The 15757-nt window shown below is 38.8% G+C and overlaps 3 protein-coding genes across 3 annotated transcripts; 1 reads left to right on the top strand and 2 right to left on the bottom strand.

Moving 5' to 3' along the window:
* Positions 1-16: 16 nt before the first annotated feature.
* LOC109993584 (tetraspanin-9) lies at positions 17-5331 on the top strand. Its single transcript, XM_020646575.3, has 9 exons — positions 17-253; positions 1694-1740; positions 2548-2627; positions 2767-2958; positions 3311-3385; positions 3503-3604; positions 4075-4206; positions 4753-4836; positions 4940-5331. Exons 3-9 carry the CDS (start codon positions 2565-2567, stop codon positions 5009-5011), a joined length of 720 nt encoding a protein of 239 aa, XP_020502231.1. The 5' UTR covers positions 17-253; positions 1694-1740; positions 2548-2564; the 3' UTR covers positions 5012-5331.
* Positions 4585-9598, bottom strand: amdhd1 (amidohydrolase domain containing 1). Its single transcript, XM_020646574.3, has 9 exons — positions 9401-9598; positions 8164-8270; positions 7998-8062; positions 7643-7920; positions 7336-7561; positions 7137-7261; positions 6869-6962; positions 6631-6791; positions 4585-6120 (listed from the first exon to the last, which is right to left on the bottom strand). Exons 1-9 carry the CDS (start codon positions 9565-9567, stop codon positions 6015-6017), a joined length of 1329 nt encoding a protein of 442 aa, XP_020502230.3. The 5' UTR covers positions 9568-9598; the 3' UTR covers positions 4585-6014.
* Positions 9599-9727: 129 nt separating this feature from the next.
* snrpf (small nuclear ribonucleoprotein polypeptide F) lies at positions 9728-12928 on the bottom strand. Its single transcript, XM_020646597.3, has 4 exons — positions 12776-12928; positions 11371-11496; positions 10578-10642; positions 9728-10035 (listed from the first exon to the last, which is right to left on the bottom strand). The coding sequence occupies exons 1-4, from the start codon at positions 12776-12778 to the stop codon at positions 9969-9971; spliced, it is 261 nt and encodes an 86-aa protein (XP_020502253.1). The 5' UTR covers positions 12779-12928; the 3' UTR covers positions 9728-9968.
* Positions 12929-15757: the final 2829 nt, after the last annotated feature.

Below are 15757 nucleotides of genomic sequence, written 5' to 3'. Positions count from 1 at the left end.
CAGCCCCGGGAGTCACGCCTCCATCCCGGGGTCAGTCCTCCACTGTGCTCCGCCCTCTTTAAAGAAGATCTCCTCCTCCTCCTGTTCTCCAACCATCGACACAACTTCAAAGCAGACTTCAGTTTGTCGGTTTTGTGTTTTCACACCGGGTGCTGCTTTAAAAAAAGTAAGCAGAACCGGTCGGTATGTGAAACGTCCTGCGGCTGAAACTCGACACGTTACCGGGGAGATGAGCTCCAGGTCATAGCCGACGGTAGGAAACTATCCCCCCTTTTTTTTTTTTTTTTTATCCGCATTTCCGAGAGCATGGACATGAAAACAATCACGGCCCGAGTGGTTTGTTCGGATAATCTTGATATTTAACTTGTTTTCTGTTTTCTAAACACGGAAAAGGTGCAGGATTCGCTCATTTAGTGATGACGCGGCTTCTCTTTGTTGACCGTTATTTACACAAACTTCTGTTAAACAGCTGAAGTTTAGTGACGTCACGTCGAGTCCACAAAGAGTACGTTTCTGTCTTAAAACAACAATAAAATATTTAATATGTTCTCCGTTAAATACAAACAAATTGTAATGACATACAAAATGAGGTTTGGACTGATGAACAGATCTGACTGTGTTTGTTTTTATTATTATTATTATTATTATTTATTTTTTTCCTTTACTTTTATTTCCTCTTTTTTAGTTTTCGTACTGTTTTGCTGTACACTGTTTATGCTTTACTATAAAAGACAATAAAGAGATGGTTTAAAAAAAATACAAACAAATCACTCTTTAATGTGTAATACAGGTAAGATAAGATAATCCTTTATTTATCCCACAATGGGGAAATTTACAGTGTTACAGCAGCAAAGATTGCAAACAAAAAGTGAACACAGTACAATTTAAATATAAAAATAAAAGTTAAGAATGTACAAGAAAATAGATACTAAAGAATAGATTTAAAAAATAAAAAATAGTTCAGCTATTTGACACAAGTGTAGTCCGTAGTATTCAGTGTAACACAGACATGCACATAAAGTGTAACATGTTATTGCACAAAGTGGATTGATAAACATAATATAACATTATTACTGCACAGAGTCAGAGTGAATTGTCCGGTTGTGTGTGTGTTTTGTGATCTACTGGGGAAATTCAAAAACTGGCCACATCAAACACTTCACTTTATGCGATGTTGTAATGTAATAAGATTTACTGGATGTAGTTGGCAACATCTGCAATTGCTTATTTCCTTAAACATTTGGGAGTCATTTGCCAGTTGTTTGCCTTTTGATTTGAATGACAGTGATGAGGTTTCTCTGCAGAAGTTCATGAAGAGTACAGGGCTGTTTTCTGCTTTCATTTCAGTTTCAACTTGTAGTATAAATAATAATAATACATTTTATTTATAAGCACTTTTACAAGACACTGTACAAATAGTTAAAAACAGAAAGAACAGCACGGTAAGGACAGACTAACAGACATTGCAACATTACACACAAATCATAAAGATAACAACAATAAAGTTAAAAGAAAACAGGAAATACATCCCAATCATACATTAAAAGCTTGTTTGAAGAGGTGAGTTTTGATCAGTGATTTGAAAGTAGGAGGGTCGGTGCAGTGTTGAATGTGTGTTGGGAGTGAGTTCCAGGGGGGAACTCAGGTTCTGTGATATAGTATATCATTTACATTTAAATGTTATGTGTTACAGGTTACACCACACGAGCTTCCCTAGTTATTCTACTGTCTGTTGAAGTGGTAAGTTTGTCTCCTTGTTGTTGAAGCCTGAGTCATGCACAGCAAAATGTTGACGGATGTTGTGTTGTAACAGGAAACGATGAGTTTGATAACAACAGTATGACTTTTATTCTTTATAGCTGCAGAAAACTAACTTTTGCCTACAGGTTAGGGCTGCATCGTATTCAGAAAAAAACTCACATTGCACTTTTATTTTTTTACTGTGAAATGAAAAATACAGAAAATCAAACCAGATAAATACAGTGTGTGTTCTTGATGTATTAGGCCTCCAGTAGTAGAAGTATGATCTGTGAAAAGATAAAGATAAACTTTATTGATCCCCCATGGGGGAAATTTTTGCATTACAGCAGCTCACAAAAACAGGAAACAGGAATATAATTATTAAAAATAAAAATAGAAGTTAAAAATCAAACATATTTACATCAGTTAAATAAAAAAATACAATAATAGAAAATGACACGGTATCTACACTTCCACTTGTGGAAAGAGTAAACATTTTTGGGCAAAACATGACATTTTAAGGAATAACTTATACAATATGTTTTCTGATATTTGATAGACCAAACATTAACTCTTTCAATCAAGGAAATGAAAATAATTTATTAGCGCTCTAAGTGTACATAAAGCTGATGTTATACACACAAACATGTTAATACTTTTACAGTAAAATCAGCTCCCATAATTTAAAGCACTTGAGTATTTTAAAGTTTTAAATATAACAGAATACTCAACTTTGATGTAGATGTATTTTTATGTAACTTGAGTAATATTTTATTAATATTGAATTGTGTTTTGTTTTATTTGCAGTGTCTGTAGATTCAGTCATGGCTCGCGGTTGCATCTGCTGTGTGAAATACATGCTCTTCCTCTTCAACCTGCTCTTCTGGGTAACTATTCCACACACCGAATCAGAAAATCTTCTTTTAAATTCAACCCTGATTCACACGTTCAGTCGTCGTTAGCAGATCAAAGTGTCATATCGTGAAATCAGCAGGAAGTTTCTGAGTTTCCTGTGTGTGTTTTCAGCTGGGCGGGTGTGGACTGTTGGGCGTGGGCGTGTGGCTGTCGGTGTCTCAGGGCAGCTTTGCCACCCTGTCGCCCTCCTTCCCGTCACTCTCCGCCGCCAACCTCATCATCACGCTCGGCACGGTCGTCATGGTGACGGGTTTCCTCGGCTGCCTGGGTGCCATTAAGGAGAACAAGTGCCTGCTGCTGAGTGTGAGTGCACTACATTACCCATAATGCATCACTCTAGCAGTTCTATGTATTTTGTTTCAGTGTGTTCTATATTACTATTGTCGTCCTGTTGTGTTCAGGTATTTTGCTCTGTATTTATTGAAACATAACTGCAGGTTATATTCTGCTGTATTTATGGGAAAGGTCAGAGGTCACCACCGTACCCTGTGTTCATTTTTCATGATTTAAATCTGAAATTTTGTGTATTTTTAACTATGAAGGCCATTAATATTGTTATGCATTGACTCCAGAAACAACACAAGTCTGTTCTGTATTTTTCTGCTCATGTTGAATCGAACACTTTCTCTTTTTTTTTTGTGGTTATTTTCTTCAGTTTTTCATCGTTCTGTTGACCATCCTCTTGGCTGAACTCATCCTCCTCATCCTGTTCTTTGTCTACACTGACAAGGTGAGACGAGGGTGTCAGAGAAAATAAATCCAGATTCCTCTTAGATCCTCTCTCCTGCTTCAGGTTAGACGTGTCTTTGCCTCCTTTTGTTTAACCTCTTCACCCGTGTCGGCTCAGGTGGGCGAAAATGCCAGACGGGACCTGAAAGAAGGTCTGGTTCTGTACAACACAGAAAACAACGCCGGCCTGAAGGACGCATGGAACACCATACAGGGAGAGGTACGTTATAGCAGACATGGACACTTACACTTTAAGAACGTTTTTGTGCATTTTTATTTGCAAAATCAGACACTTCCTGTTTTTATAGGCACTGTTTCTTTGCATTCAAGTTTTCTATGTCACTTATATTTGATAATAATAATAATAACTTTTTATATAGCACCTTTTAAAAACACAGGTTTACAAAGTGCTTTGACAAACAGCAAAAACAAACTAAACCAAACACAGAAGAACATTAACAACAGGAAGAACATAACAAATGCAAAATACTAAAAATAATTCAATACAATTCAACAGAAAAGAACCCAAAGTGCACGATACCCAACAGACATATAGAACCAGACCATCACAAGAACCATCATATGATGCTTTGTTGTGTAACTCTTAGTGTACTGTTAGTTTAAGAACAACCTGGGACTAGGATTTCCTCCAGGATTTTAAATCTGTGTCATGTCTGATGTCTCCTCCAGTGGCGATGCTGTGGAGTGACAAACCACAACGACTGGTACAGCGCCCTGCATGGAAACGTGGTTCCTGACCGCTGCTGTCAGCAGTTTTATCAGGGCTGTGGACGCAACTCCTCCAATGTCTTCTGGACACGGGTCAGTGTGGATTTCAAGTCTTTATACTCCATTGAACGTCCAGTTAGATTCTATGTTAGTACAGACTTTGGGTGAGTCCTTGAATTTGCAGGAAATTATGAGATGATGAGCTCACCTTTTAAATTACTAGCAGAAACAAACGGCTTCATCTTCAAACATGTTAAAAAAGTGCTTATGTAGCATTTTTCTGCTCCTTTTTCCCCCAGATTTTGTGATAAATAAAGCTAATTGTCTGCTAGCTTTTCAGAGCTAAGGATGCAGCTCTTCTTGCCAGCTTTGTGACAGACGTTTCACCTTTTTTCACTTTCTGCATTCCTGAGTGTAAACACATGTAATCACAAGAAGAGACACGAGTCAAAGAAAAAAAACATCAAGCTGTGACGTTTTCATGTTTTTTTATTTATTGTTAACATAGGGAAACATGAGTGATAGGGAAATCAGCCTGTTGCCGTGGTTACTTTATATCCTAACCTACAGAGTCGTGTTATTATCTCACCCTTAAACTGGATACCTCATGGTAATTACTGTGTGTGTGTGTGTTTTCAGGGTTGCTATGAGAAGGTGGAGGAGTGGCTGGATGACAACAAACACCTTCTGGGAACCATCGCCATGTGCGTGTTGGTCATACAGGTATGCAAAAACTCCTCTTGGCGTTCATCTCTCTTGATCTAAAAACACGGCTCATCTGTTCATTTTTTTAACTTTCCTTTTTTTTGTTTTGTTTTTCTTTCAGCTTCTTGGCATGGCTTTCTCAATGACGCTTTACCAACAGATCCACAGAGCGGGGAAAAAGTATGAAGCCTGATCGGGTTTTTTTTTTTAAATCGCCCTCTGCCCTCGTTCACAGTCTGTTACTCTCTCACCTTTTGTTTATAGGAACAATACGATACTGATTTCTGTTTGCCACTGCAACTTTTCATCTTCACTTAACCACCCAGTTATTGATGTGAATAAGCATTTGTACTACTTTATGTTTAGCGTATAAAATCACACTGTACTGCATGTTTTTATGATACATATTTGTGAGTTGTAGGATTTGATGTGAAGCCTGTGGAGAAATATATAAACGATTAGATAAAAAGAAGCTCTGTGTACTAAAATGTTCAATAAAAGCACTCTTCACACGTGATCGTTCTGTTTCAGGCTGATCAGTACCCACTGATTGACCTCAATACTGTTGGTTTCTTGACTCCATGGATTAGTTATCTGCTTTCACCCTGACAGTCAAACATGCGCTCTTTGGTTTCTCATGATAGAAATGGGGTGAGCTTCACTTCATCAGAATCAGTAAACTGTTCAATCACTTGAAGTGTGGAAGATGAGTTTCTTGTCTGCGTTTATCACAAAGTAACTGAGTGAGTTTATCTGGTGAAAGAGAATTCCTTCTTCCAGAGAAAGAGGAGCTCTGATTTATCTGGACAGTACGGCTTACAAAGACTTTAAGAAATAACCAGGCGTTTGTTAGCTTAGCTTTGCAGAAATACAGAAAACAAGGGAGAAATTACTTTTTGATATAGCAGCAATAAGTTGAGCAGAGAGATGAAGGTACTCTCTCTTAAGGTTTCAGTATCACCAAGGTGTGTGATACTCTTGCTCAGAGTTATTTTCATTTTAATGAGGTGGTGAAATCGGAGAAATGATCAAATATCTTGTCCCTTGGATTTGTATTTTTGTCGTTGTGTTATAGGTTTAAAAGTCTGATGTCAAACAAAGTCGATGTTTCCCCTTGAATCAAATCTGAATACATTCTGTAGCTGACTGTTAGTATTTAGTTTATTACCTTCAGTCATCAGAGGACACATTTGTGGTTATAAACCCAGAGTTTTGTCATTATCAACCACCACGCTGCCTTTAATGACGACGTAGCGGATCAGCTCCTGATGTCCTCCCAGCTGGTAGATCAGATGCTCCCACCTGAAATAAAACATGGAGGAGAGGGGATCTTTAACATGAGGAAGTATTTCAAGTAAATACCCGAGACATGTCGTTACAAAACATTCACTAAAGTGTGTTAAGCCGATGGATGCTGCTGTAAGAACGTTTGTAAGTCAACTTTGGTGAGCTGAGCTGCTGAAGTGAAAGGAGAGGATTTATCATGACATGTTAAGAGATACAGCCACATAAGGTCATCCTGACTCCTGATACAATTATCAAATCTCTGGTGCCAAACACAAGATATTAAAAAGTTAATATAAATATGGGGCCCGGCCACTTTGACTCATCTGGTCACTACTTCATGACTCCATAAGTTGGGACATGAACACAAGTTAAATAGCTGTAGAAGAAGGAGAAGAGAGAAGGACGATGTCAGACAGCTGTTGAAAGAAGCTGAAGGATGAAGCGTGTTAAGAGGTGAAACTAAAAACCAACTGGGCAGTGAATAGGCCTAAATACACAAATCCATGTTAGTTGCCGTGTTTTCACCGTGTGGTGTTGAGGAGGAGCAGGTCTCCGTGCTTGTTGACCTCCAGGGAGCCGTGCGTGTGGGAGCACCCGAGGGCGTACGCTGCGTTGATGGTGGCAGCACCCAAAGCTTCAGGCATGGACATTTTCATATTGACACAGGCGAGGTGCATGACGATTGGCTGAGGGAAGAGAAACACGTGTGAGCCGTGTTAGAAACAGACTTTTAACCGTCATGTCTTCACCCCTCGGTTCTCACCATGGAGCAGCAGTAGGCGTTAGGGTTGAAGTCGCTGCCGAGAGCAACGACCACTCCAGCATCCAACATGTCTCTGGCCCGAGGCTGAGGCAGCCTGAACACACACACACACACACACACACACACACACACACACACACACACACACACACACACACACACACACACACACACACACACACACACACACACACACACACACGTTTCCACTTAAAGACTTATTGATGAACATGTACTTAGTTACACTGAAGCCGTGAAGTCACAGCACCTGAGGATGTAAGCCGTAGTAGGCAGAAGTACAGCAGCAGTTTTCGACGTTGCCATGGCAGCGATACCCTCATCGGTGACCTCCTCCAGGTGACTGATGGCCAACGCTCCGAGCTCTGCACCCAGCTGACGCACACACACACTGATGTTAACAAGATCAATTTAATATCGATGTAAACAGCATCAGCAGCGAGAGCTACCTGAGCAGAGTTCATGGGATGCAGCTCGTCTCCGTGGAAGTTGATGTTGAGGCCCATGTCTTTGCCCGCCTGCAGGATGGAGCGAGTGGAGCCGAGGTCAAACACTCCGCGCTCGCAGAACACGTCGATGTTGTCGACTCTGAGGCTCCCTGAGGAAATCTTCTCCTTCAGCCGAGGCAGCTGAACCTGCAGGATGTCGTCCGTGGCCTCTGCGACCGTCTTCCCTCTAAAAAAGGAAAAGGAAACTAAAATAAAGAACTTTTTTTTTTTATTTTTTTAATGTGGTGTGGCTGAGGATGCTCCGTACTTGGGCACTGCGTGGGCTCCGCAGTAGGTGGAGGAGATGTTGATGGGCAGGGAGCGCCGGGCCTCCTCGATCACCTCCAGCATCTTGAGTTCGGTGTGCAGCTCCAGGCCGTAGCCGCTCTTACACTCCACCAGGGTGGTCCCCGCTCGCTGCATCCTGACCAGCCGGCTGCTGAGAGACGCCAGCAGCTCCAAGGACCCCGCCGCTCGAGTGTGCTCCACTGTGAAGTGGATCCCTCCGCCCGCCCGGTGCACATCCATGTAGGAGGCACCGGCCAGCTGCAGAAGGTAACATTCAGGCAATCATTAGTTTTTGTTACAGCCGAGGTTGAAATAAATGGACAAAACATTCTGACCTTCATTGAGAATTCATGCACTCTGTCTCCAGCCCAGACTGGATGTGTGTGAGCGTCAACGAGCCCTGAAACAAGAAGGTTGTAGAAATGATAATCACAGAGATTAGGATGTTATATAGCCCATAAAACTCCATTTATAACAATACAAATAGTAACTCATACTCACCAGGTAAGACACACATTCCTGCAGCATCGATCACTTTCTCAAAGGATGACTCAGCAAACTGAGATCTGATGGTTTCAGCAGGACCCACAGCTTTGATCAGACCATCGCTGCAGGAGGAAATGAGTCACTTTAAGGTTATGATGTTGAGCATGGAATGACCCCAAAGTTTAGCTGGAAAGAGTGCATGTTGAACTTATGATGGTAGAGCCTGAGAAGTTTTTTAAAAGCGACAAAGAAAGACGATTTTTAAACACAAATGTTATTTTGTAGTATAATCTGATAGAAGAGAGAACCAGTCAAGAAAAACTCCCAACATTCAGAGGTGGAATATAACTATGTACAATGACTAAAGGTACATAAATAAAATATATATTCCACATATTAGCACTGGACTAGATTAGTTACAATTATTGCAACTACTTCTACAAATATAACAATTTACTCTTTCACTCTGCATGTTTGACAGCTTCAGTTACTTTTCAGATTATCATTTCTGAAGCCCGGCCTGCAGGAAAGAATTATCTTGATTTAAAATGTTCCTCTTATAAACTGAAGGATTGTGTTGCATTATGCATCGACAAAATTATTTTTATGCTAAATTACATAAAGAATCCTCCCTTGCATTTAAAGGATTACAAATTTAAAAGTAGGATTTAAAATGCTGAAGGAGTGATATTAATCCAAAAACATATTTTGTAGTATATGCCTAAAACATAGTGAAATATTTAGTTTAGAACTTTAAAATATGTTTATCCAAGAATGGTTTTAATGCAGTTGTATCAAAATATTTTACTGTGTGGTATTAGTTCTTCCACCTCTGCAAGTATTAAACCAACATTTTTTTAAATATATTTTATCAACGTAAGCAATATTGTTTGCCAAACTCAAAAAAAGTTCTATAAATAATATACACACTATCAGAAAAGATGCCTAAGTTCTCGTTAATATTGTATCTGGTGTAATGAACTCCTGCAGCCAGTAGGGGGCGCCAGATTGCATTTTAGACGAGTCTTTTGCCACTTTAGAGTTCATTCCTTATGTTTCATTCTAACAAGTCAAGACGAAAATTATTATTTTTTTAAAACCTGCTGACATTCAGTGCACAGATATAAAATGCAGAAACATCTGAGGAGTCAAATTTCATTCTTCACTTGTTTTTATATCGACTACCAGAGTGCACAGTTAACTCTTAAGCCTCATCACCACCACTTTCATGAAACACAATAATTAAACTTACCTTCCTATCACCACGCTCCCATTTTCAATCACACAAAGGTTTTGCATCCCGTGTTTGGTCAGGTATTTCTCTCCGTTGTTGCAGATCAGAACCACCTGCTTGGCGTTCTTCACCAGCAGTTTGTAATTACTCGACATGTTTGATTCATCCAGAGCGCAGACACTCATCACAGTGACTGAGCTTCAACTAGTGCAGGAGCAAGGGTAAATATTTGTCATGGGGGGCAGAGTTTAAAGTGCAGAGAGGGGGGCGGAGCTTCTTCCACGGACATCACAGACTTTTTAACCAAACACTGATGTAAGATAAAAAATACAAAACGACACAACGTTTAAGAAAGGAGGGGGAATCATTTATTGTGTCTGTATCACAACGTCACAACATAAAATTGGTCTCACATACAGTAAAAAAAAAAAGTTATTTTCAAAACTGCTTGAAAAAAAAAGAAAAAGAAAAGAAACCCGAAGCATTCATCTGTTTCACATGGTGAAAACACAAACACACATCAGCTCAACTACAACGTACAATCACACTCAGACAGAAGACCGGGGACGAGTCCTCTTCTCCGACTTCACTCCCTCATCTCTCCGTCCTCTTCCTCTTCTTCTACACCTCTGATGTACAAAACGTTATTGCACCTGTGGGTATCAAACACAACACGTCAGAGACAGAAACAGAAAGGGTCGAATACATGCGGCGCTCTTCTGCCTCCACTATTGATTTGTTTAAAACTGTGAATTATTAACACAGGTTAGTTATGGTAGTTTAGGATTCTGAAGGTCGCTGATGTGTGTTCACATGACCACTCTGTAAAAACATCTGTATTTTAGTTTGGTTAAAAAGAAGATATTCTCATATTAACCCATAATAACCCATTAACCCACATATTCAATTTTATTTCTCAGATATTGAGACATGCTACACACACACATGCAAAAAAACGCTCATATGGACATGCACTTATGGAGAGATGTCAGAGTGAGGGGGATGCACAAAGCGAGCGCCCCTGACTTTGGGCATTTTCAGACTTTTGGTCTGCACTGGGACTTTACCCAACTCTTATCCCTACAGACCACCGCCCTGGTTAAACTGGATCAATTGGATAAACTGGAATAATACGGCAAATTACCAACAAAGACTTCATACAGTTAGTTAGATTTAGATGTTTATAAATACAAACCTGATAAGCACTTCACCAAGATGACCCGCCAACGCTCCGTCCACAAACTCTTCTGTGTTGGCCAGCTGTCGGGAAAACATGGGAATATAAAAAAAAAGGTCAAGAGGCTACCCACATCAAATAATCCCATAGAAGGATTCTAGTTTGGACTGATTTCAGCAAGACAACTCTGGATAATAAAGTCATTTTATTATGAAACATAAGATGAAAAGATTTCTGCACAACATATACTGCATTAGAGGAGAGGCTGGAAACTGTGAGATGGAATAATGAATCACAAATTTCACTTTTTTTTTTTTTAAATGGAGAAATACCAAAAACTCATAATTACAGTTTTTTGTACTTTGAAAAGAAAAACTTTTTTATGCAAACTTGAGGGTAAGAGAGGCTTCTATGTAAATTGCTCAAATGGACGATTAAATGATCTGTATCTCTCATAACCCGTATCAGTCGATACATATCTTGAATCACTGCAACAATCACTTTGGATTTAAGTTTTGCACAAGTGTACGTTGTCATACGAGAAGGCAGGATTCTTCCTGAGTTGGTGCAGAAAGGTTCTACTGGTTTGTATTTTGGTGGTTTCAGTAAAATATTTATTCATGAACCCATCATGTTATTGTTGGAAAGCTCCTTAAAGAATTTCTAATTGGACTGCCAACAGTGAAAAACATAATTCAACAGATTTTATGATGCCAAACAATGTCCCAAAAGACTTTTGTGCAAGCAAGGATCGCAAGGACGGGAGGGGTGTAGGAAAAAAAACACCTAAAATACAGGTGTGAGCTCTTACCTGCATGTTCATGTAGCCATCAACAGACACCAGGTAGCCCTTATACTCCATACCCCACTTCAGCTTCACCATCACTGGTTTGCCCGTCAGGCCGTTCAGGAACGGCTTCGGGTTCAGAGGTAAACTCTGTTTGGAAAGAAAGGTGAGGCCGGTTATTACTCACACATACACACAGACATATAAACCAGTTTTTGATTCAAGGCTTCATGTGTATATACAGAAATGACAAACATTTAGATGATATTTTTGACTTGTTCAAAGTTTTTATTTATAACCCATAATTGGCATAAAAAGTGTGACAAATAAAGTAAAAGTAGAAACAAAAAGAGGGAAAAAAAGGTGTAGAAAAAGTTTTTTTTTACTATAAAAGGAGACACTGTACAAACAAAACACAAATATGTCTGCGTGTTGTCGCTTTAAGTGACTGAATCAGAACCGTATAGCTGCAACATGTTTATGTTTCAATGAACAACGAACTGCTTTGTTTTCTTTCTTTTTTTAAATGATGTTGTCCATGAAGGATGTCAAGTCAAAGTTAACTTTATTGTCAATTTCAAAATATGCCAGACATACAGTGGAATCGAAATTGCGTTTGTCTCTGTCCCACAGTGCAATACAACCAAAATAAGATAAAATAAAAATAAGGTAAAATAAAATAAAGTAAAATAAGATAAAATAAAAATAAGGTAAAATAAAATAAAGTAAAATAAGATAAAATAAAATAAGGTAAAATAAAATAAGGTAAAATAGATAAAATAAAATAAGGTAAAATAGATAAAATAAGGTAAAATAAAACAAGGTAAAAAATAAAATAGATAAAATAAAATACGGTAAAATAAGATAAAATAAAATAAGGTAAAATAGATAAAATAAAATAAGGTAAAATAGATTAAATAAAATAAGATAAATAATATTTACAGTAATAAATTCTAAGTTGTGCAAAAGGTACAAAACAAAATGGTAAATAAAATAAAATAAAAATAAATTCAAATATTTAAAGAGGCAAAAATAAATCTCGAGGTTTGTGTAACGTTTACTATATTAAATATAAAACCATATATTGTATAATATGTTTACTGTTGTGAATTAAGAAGTTTTTAAGTAGTTTGTTGGGACTTTTCTCTTTAGAAAACGGAAACAATCCAAGAGAGACATTACTTAAATCCTGAATGTAATGGAAAATATATCAAGCATAAAGCTGCATTTTATTTAACCGAGTAAATGTTTCATATTCTTCTGTTTGCGTGCATGTGAGAGATTCATTCATTCACCTTTTAACGATGAATGAGAAGCTAACGAAGCTAAAGCTAACTAACAAAACGCGCTTCTATCTCTGCACATTCATGAAAACATTCAAACAAAACATCAAATTAAAAGAAAGCAAACACAAACAAAACATACTCACCATTTCTGTGGTAGTTAATAAGGTCTACAAATTATTTAGTGGAGTATTTTTCTTTCGCCAAAAACGTTTGTACTTCGTCAACCAGCAAACACGCTTTACCGCCGAACAGGAAGTAGAAACCTGCGACCCCCGAGGAGTCGTCATGTTTTTACACAGCGCCCCCTTCTGGCGGAGTGTGCACACTACAGCCTCCGTCTGTCGGTCTCCTTTAGCGGATGGTCTGCTCTACTACAGTTTTAATTATTGTGTTTTAATCTTTCTTGAGTACACTATTTAAGCACTGAACTCAGCATAACCTCGTCCAGGGATAAATCATTATTATAAATGATGATGAATTTGATTTAAATTCAAAATATGTTATTCACAAGTAGCATCTTCTGGTTTCAAACAGTTTATTACACGAGATTAAAACATTAAATACTGTATAACTTTAGTAAATAGCCAGGATTTTATTTTCTTCGGTCAATGAAATCGCCTTAACTTTGAACAGGCGTCAATGCAAGACTTTAATCATTCAAACAAAACAAAAAAACTTAAAAAAGAGACTAGAAAACTGTACACGTACATAATAAAGAATATTTAACTGTGTACCAAACTGCACATTATTTCAACTCTAATGCATAGAGGCCTCTATGCCTTTTGTGCAAAGAAAGGGCTCTTAAAGGAACAGGCCCTTACATTTTTACTGCCACAACTAAAAGTGTTTATATGATCCTCTGAAGTGACTTTCACATTATTTTTACTCTACTGTGTGTTATTCCCTCTTTAATCAAAATGACTTTTTTAGTACAAAGCAAATAAAATCCTGTTTCTTCTGAAGTGTCCCCAGCATCTTTGTCCATCTTTCTATCTGCCCTCAGCTGAACTGTACCAACATAGAGTGCCAACGACATGTTCCCTGTGTGAAGAATCTGACCTGTTTAGGAGTAAAGAGTGAGATGACTGTCATATCTGGGTCGGGCCGGCTCTCTGTCTGGGCAGCTTTTCTCTCCAGGCACAAACAGTCTGAATATTTCTCTCATTTTCATGTGTTGAAGTGTTCGACTGTTACTGAAGCATGAAACAAGTTCCAACCTGATACTGTGAATAAAACTAACATCTGACTTCCTACAGTGAAGGGTTTGGTTCTGTCAGAATTCCTCTGAAATTGCTCCGAAGCTTTTCTCTGCGTGTTTGAAATACTCGTGCCCTTACATCATTTAGCCTATTTTTCTTCCCTCCTGTTGAGCTGCCCTCCGTGTAATTAACCAATCCGTCAGTCAGGCACCATGTCACCTATGGCATGATAACAATGTGTGTGTGTGTGAGTGGGTTTGGATGTGAAAGTGTGTGTGTTATGGGTGGGGTATACGGCACTGGACTTTCCCCCAGAGCTAACCTTTTGGTTCACCCGATGATACTGGGTGGGTGAGCAGACTGTTGACACTTTTTGACTAAGAATGTTAGAAAAACTTTTACAGAGACAACAAAAGTGATCACAAGTTTACAGAAACAACCAAAAAGAGATAAAATTGTCAAAAAAAAGAGGGACCACAAGTAGATATAAAGATCAGTGAGGTGTTCAAAATGTCCAAAACAGCAAAAAAAGAGAATCAGGGAGGTTGAAATCAAGCAAAAACAAATGAGGAACTTATAACAAAGCGACAAAAAAAGACCACAAGCAGATGCAAAGAGACCAGAAAGATGCAACACTACCACAAAGAGACACACAAATTAACACAGCAGAAGAGCAATCAGACAAAAAACACTAAAAGAGACATGAGACCAAAAACAGTCTCACAAAAAGCGAGAAAAAAATGGCACAAAAGTCAAAATGAAGAAAGAGACAGAAGAAGAAACGTCATGAAATGTAGGCAAACACTTAAAGAAACAAACCAAGACTAAAAAGTGATGCAATACTCAAGGTGAATCTTAAATATCAATTTAATGACATTGAATCAAATGTTCATATCCAAAGTTGTTGATTTCCCAATAAGTGTGTGATCAAAAATCAGGACTTCAGATGAGTTGCACATTTTTTAAATCTGTTACAAACTCCTACAAGTCTTCAACTTTCTGCTGCAGCGTTGTGTGAGTTGGCATCATCATTTGGAGGAAGCTGGACGGTCAGATCATTCCAGTCTGATGCCAAACGGCTCTTTGAAGTCTGCAGACGAGAGCGGAGAGACTGAAGTTAAAACTGAATGGATGAACTGCAGGAAGTGTAAAGCATGGGACTCACAAATCTCCCCCAAATGTGTGCAAAAGTCCAGACAACTTTTTCCAGTCATGTCTGTGTAGTATTCAGGTCACAACGGGGTTTTTTTTGGCCTGTAAATGTCTTTGACCAAAATCTTGACTGTGTTGCATAAAAAAACTCGGAGGTTCAAAGAGTTTAGACCTCCGAGAAAGATTGCACAAAGGAGTCCAGGAGCAGCACAGACAGAACAAAGCGGACAGGTGAGATAGTTTCATTTGGCTCGCTGCTTGTTTGACTCGGGTCAGATGCACAGAAAGCAGGTCATGCTCCGATTACACAGCAGACAGAGGAGCCAAAGCCATGCTGTGTCCACTGGAGCTGCACAGAAAACGGGCAAGAGAGGAAAGAAAAAGTTATCAGACATTCATTTTTTCCCCCCTGAAATTTTTTTTTGTACCACCAGTGACCACAAGGGGGCGCCCTGCAGCCTAAACCCAAAGGATGTAACACAAGCAGATATCATCTTTGATTTTGGAGCTCTAAGTCAATAATTTGAGTATCTTTGTGTTGGGCTTTGAAGCAGCTTTTGTTGCGAGTAAAAAAAAAGGCATGTGGGAAGCAGAACTGGGATTAAAAAGCTCCCAGTTTATTGGCCTGCACATTTCACTGGTTCTTGTTTGAACACCAACAATTGTTGTCAACAAAAGCTGAGGCCGAGTTCAGCCGAGCAACCAATCGGTGTAATTCGAAGTGCGTCATTCAGCATCAGTGTGAGGTTGTGTGTGTGTGTGTGTGTGTGTGTG

Source organism: Labrus bergylta, chromosome 23, assembly GCF_963930695.1.
Source record: "Labrus bergylta chromosome 23, fLabBer1.1, whole genome shotgun sequence".
NCBI classification, from domain to species: domain Eukaryota; kingdom Metazoa; phylum Chordata; class Actinopteri; order Labriformes; family Labridae; genus Labrus; species Labrus bergylta.
This window is presented reverse-complemented; position numbering and strand designations above follow the sequence as displayed.

Excerpts from the sequence above, each read along its gene's own strand:
- LOC109993584 (XM_020646575.3), top strand. The coding sequence starts at position 2,565 with ATGGCTCGCGGTTGCATCTGCTGTGTGAAATACATGCTCTTCCTCTTC. Across the intron at positions 3,386-3,502 it reads TCTTTGTCTACACTGACAAG|GTGGGCGAAAATGCCAGACG; the intron begins GTGAGACGAGGG and ends GTGTCGGCTCAG. Across the intron at positions 4,837-4,939 it reads TGTGCGTGTTGGTCATACAG|CTTCTTGGCATGGCTTTCTC; the intron begins GTATGCAAAAAC and ends TTTTTCTTTCAG.
- amdhd1 (XM_020646574.3), bottom strand. The coding sequence starts at position 9,567 with ATGAGTGTCTGCGCTCTGGATGAATCAAACATGTCGAGTAATTACAAA. Across the intron at positions 8,063-8,163 it reads AGGAATGTGTGTCTTACCTG|GGCTCGTTGACGCTCACACA; the intron begins GTGAGTATGAGT and ends TTCTTGTTTCAG. Across the intron at positions 7,921-7,997 it reads TGCATGAATTCTCAATGAAG|CTGGCCGGTGCCTCCTACAT; the intron begins GTCAGAATGTTT and ends TACCTTCTGCAG.
- snrpf (XM_020646597.3), bottom strand. Across the intron at positions 10,643-11,370 it reads ATGGCTACATGAACATGCAG|CTGGCCAACACAGAAGAGTT; the intron begins GTAAGAGCTCAC and ends TTTTCCCGACAG. Across the intron at positions 10,036-10,577 it reads CTTGGTGAAGTGCTTATCAG|GTGCAATAACGTTTTGTACA; the intron begins GTTTGTATTTAT and ends TGATACCCACAG.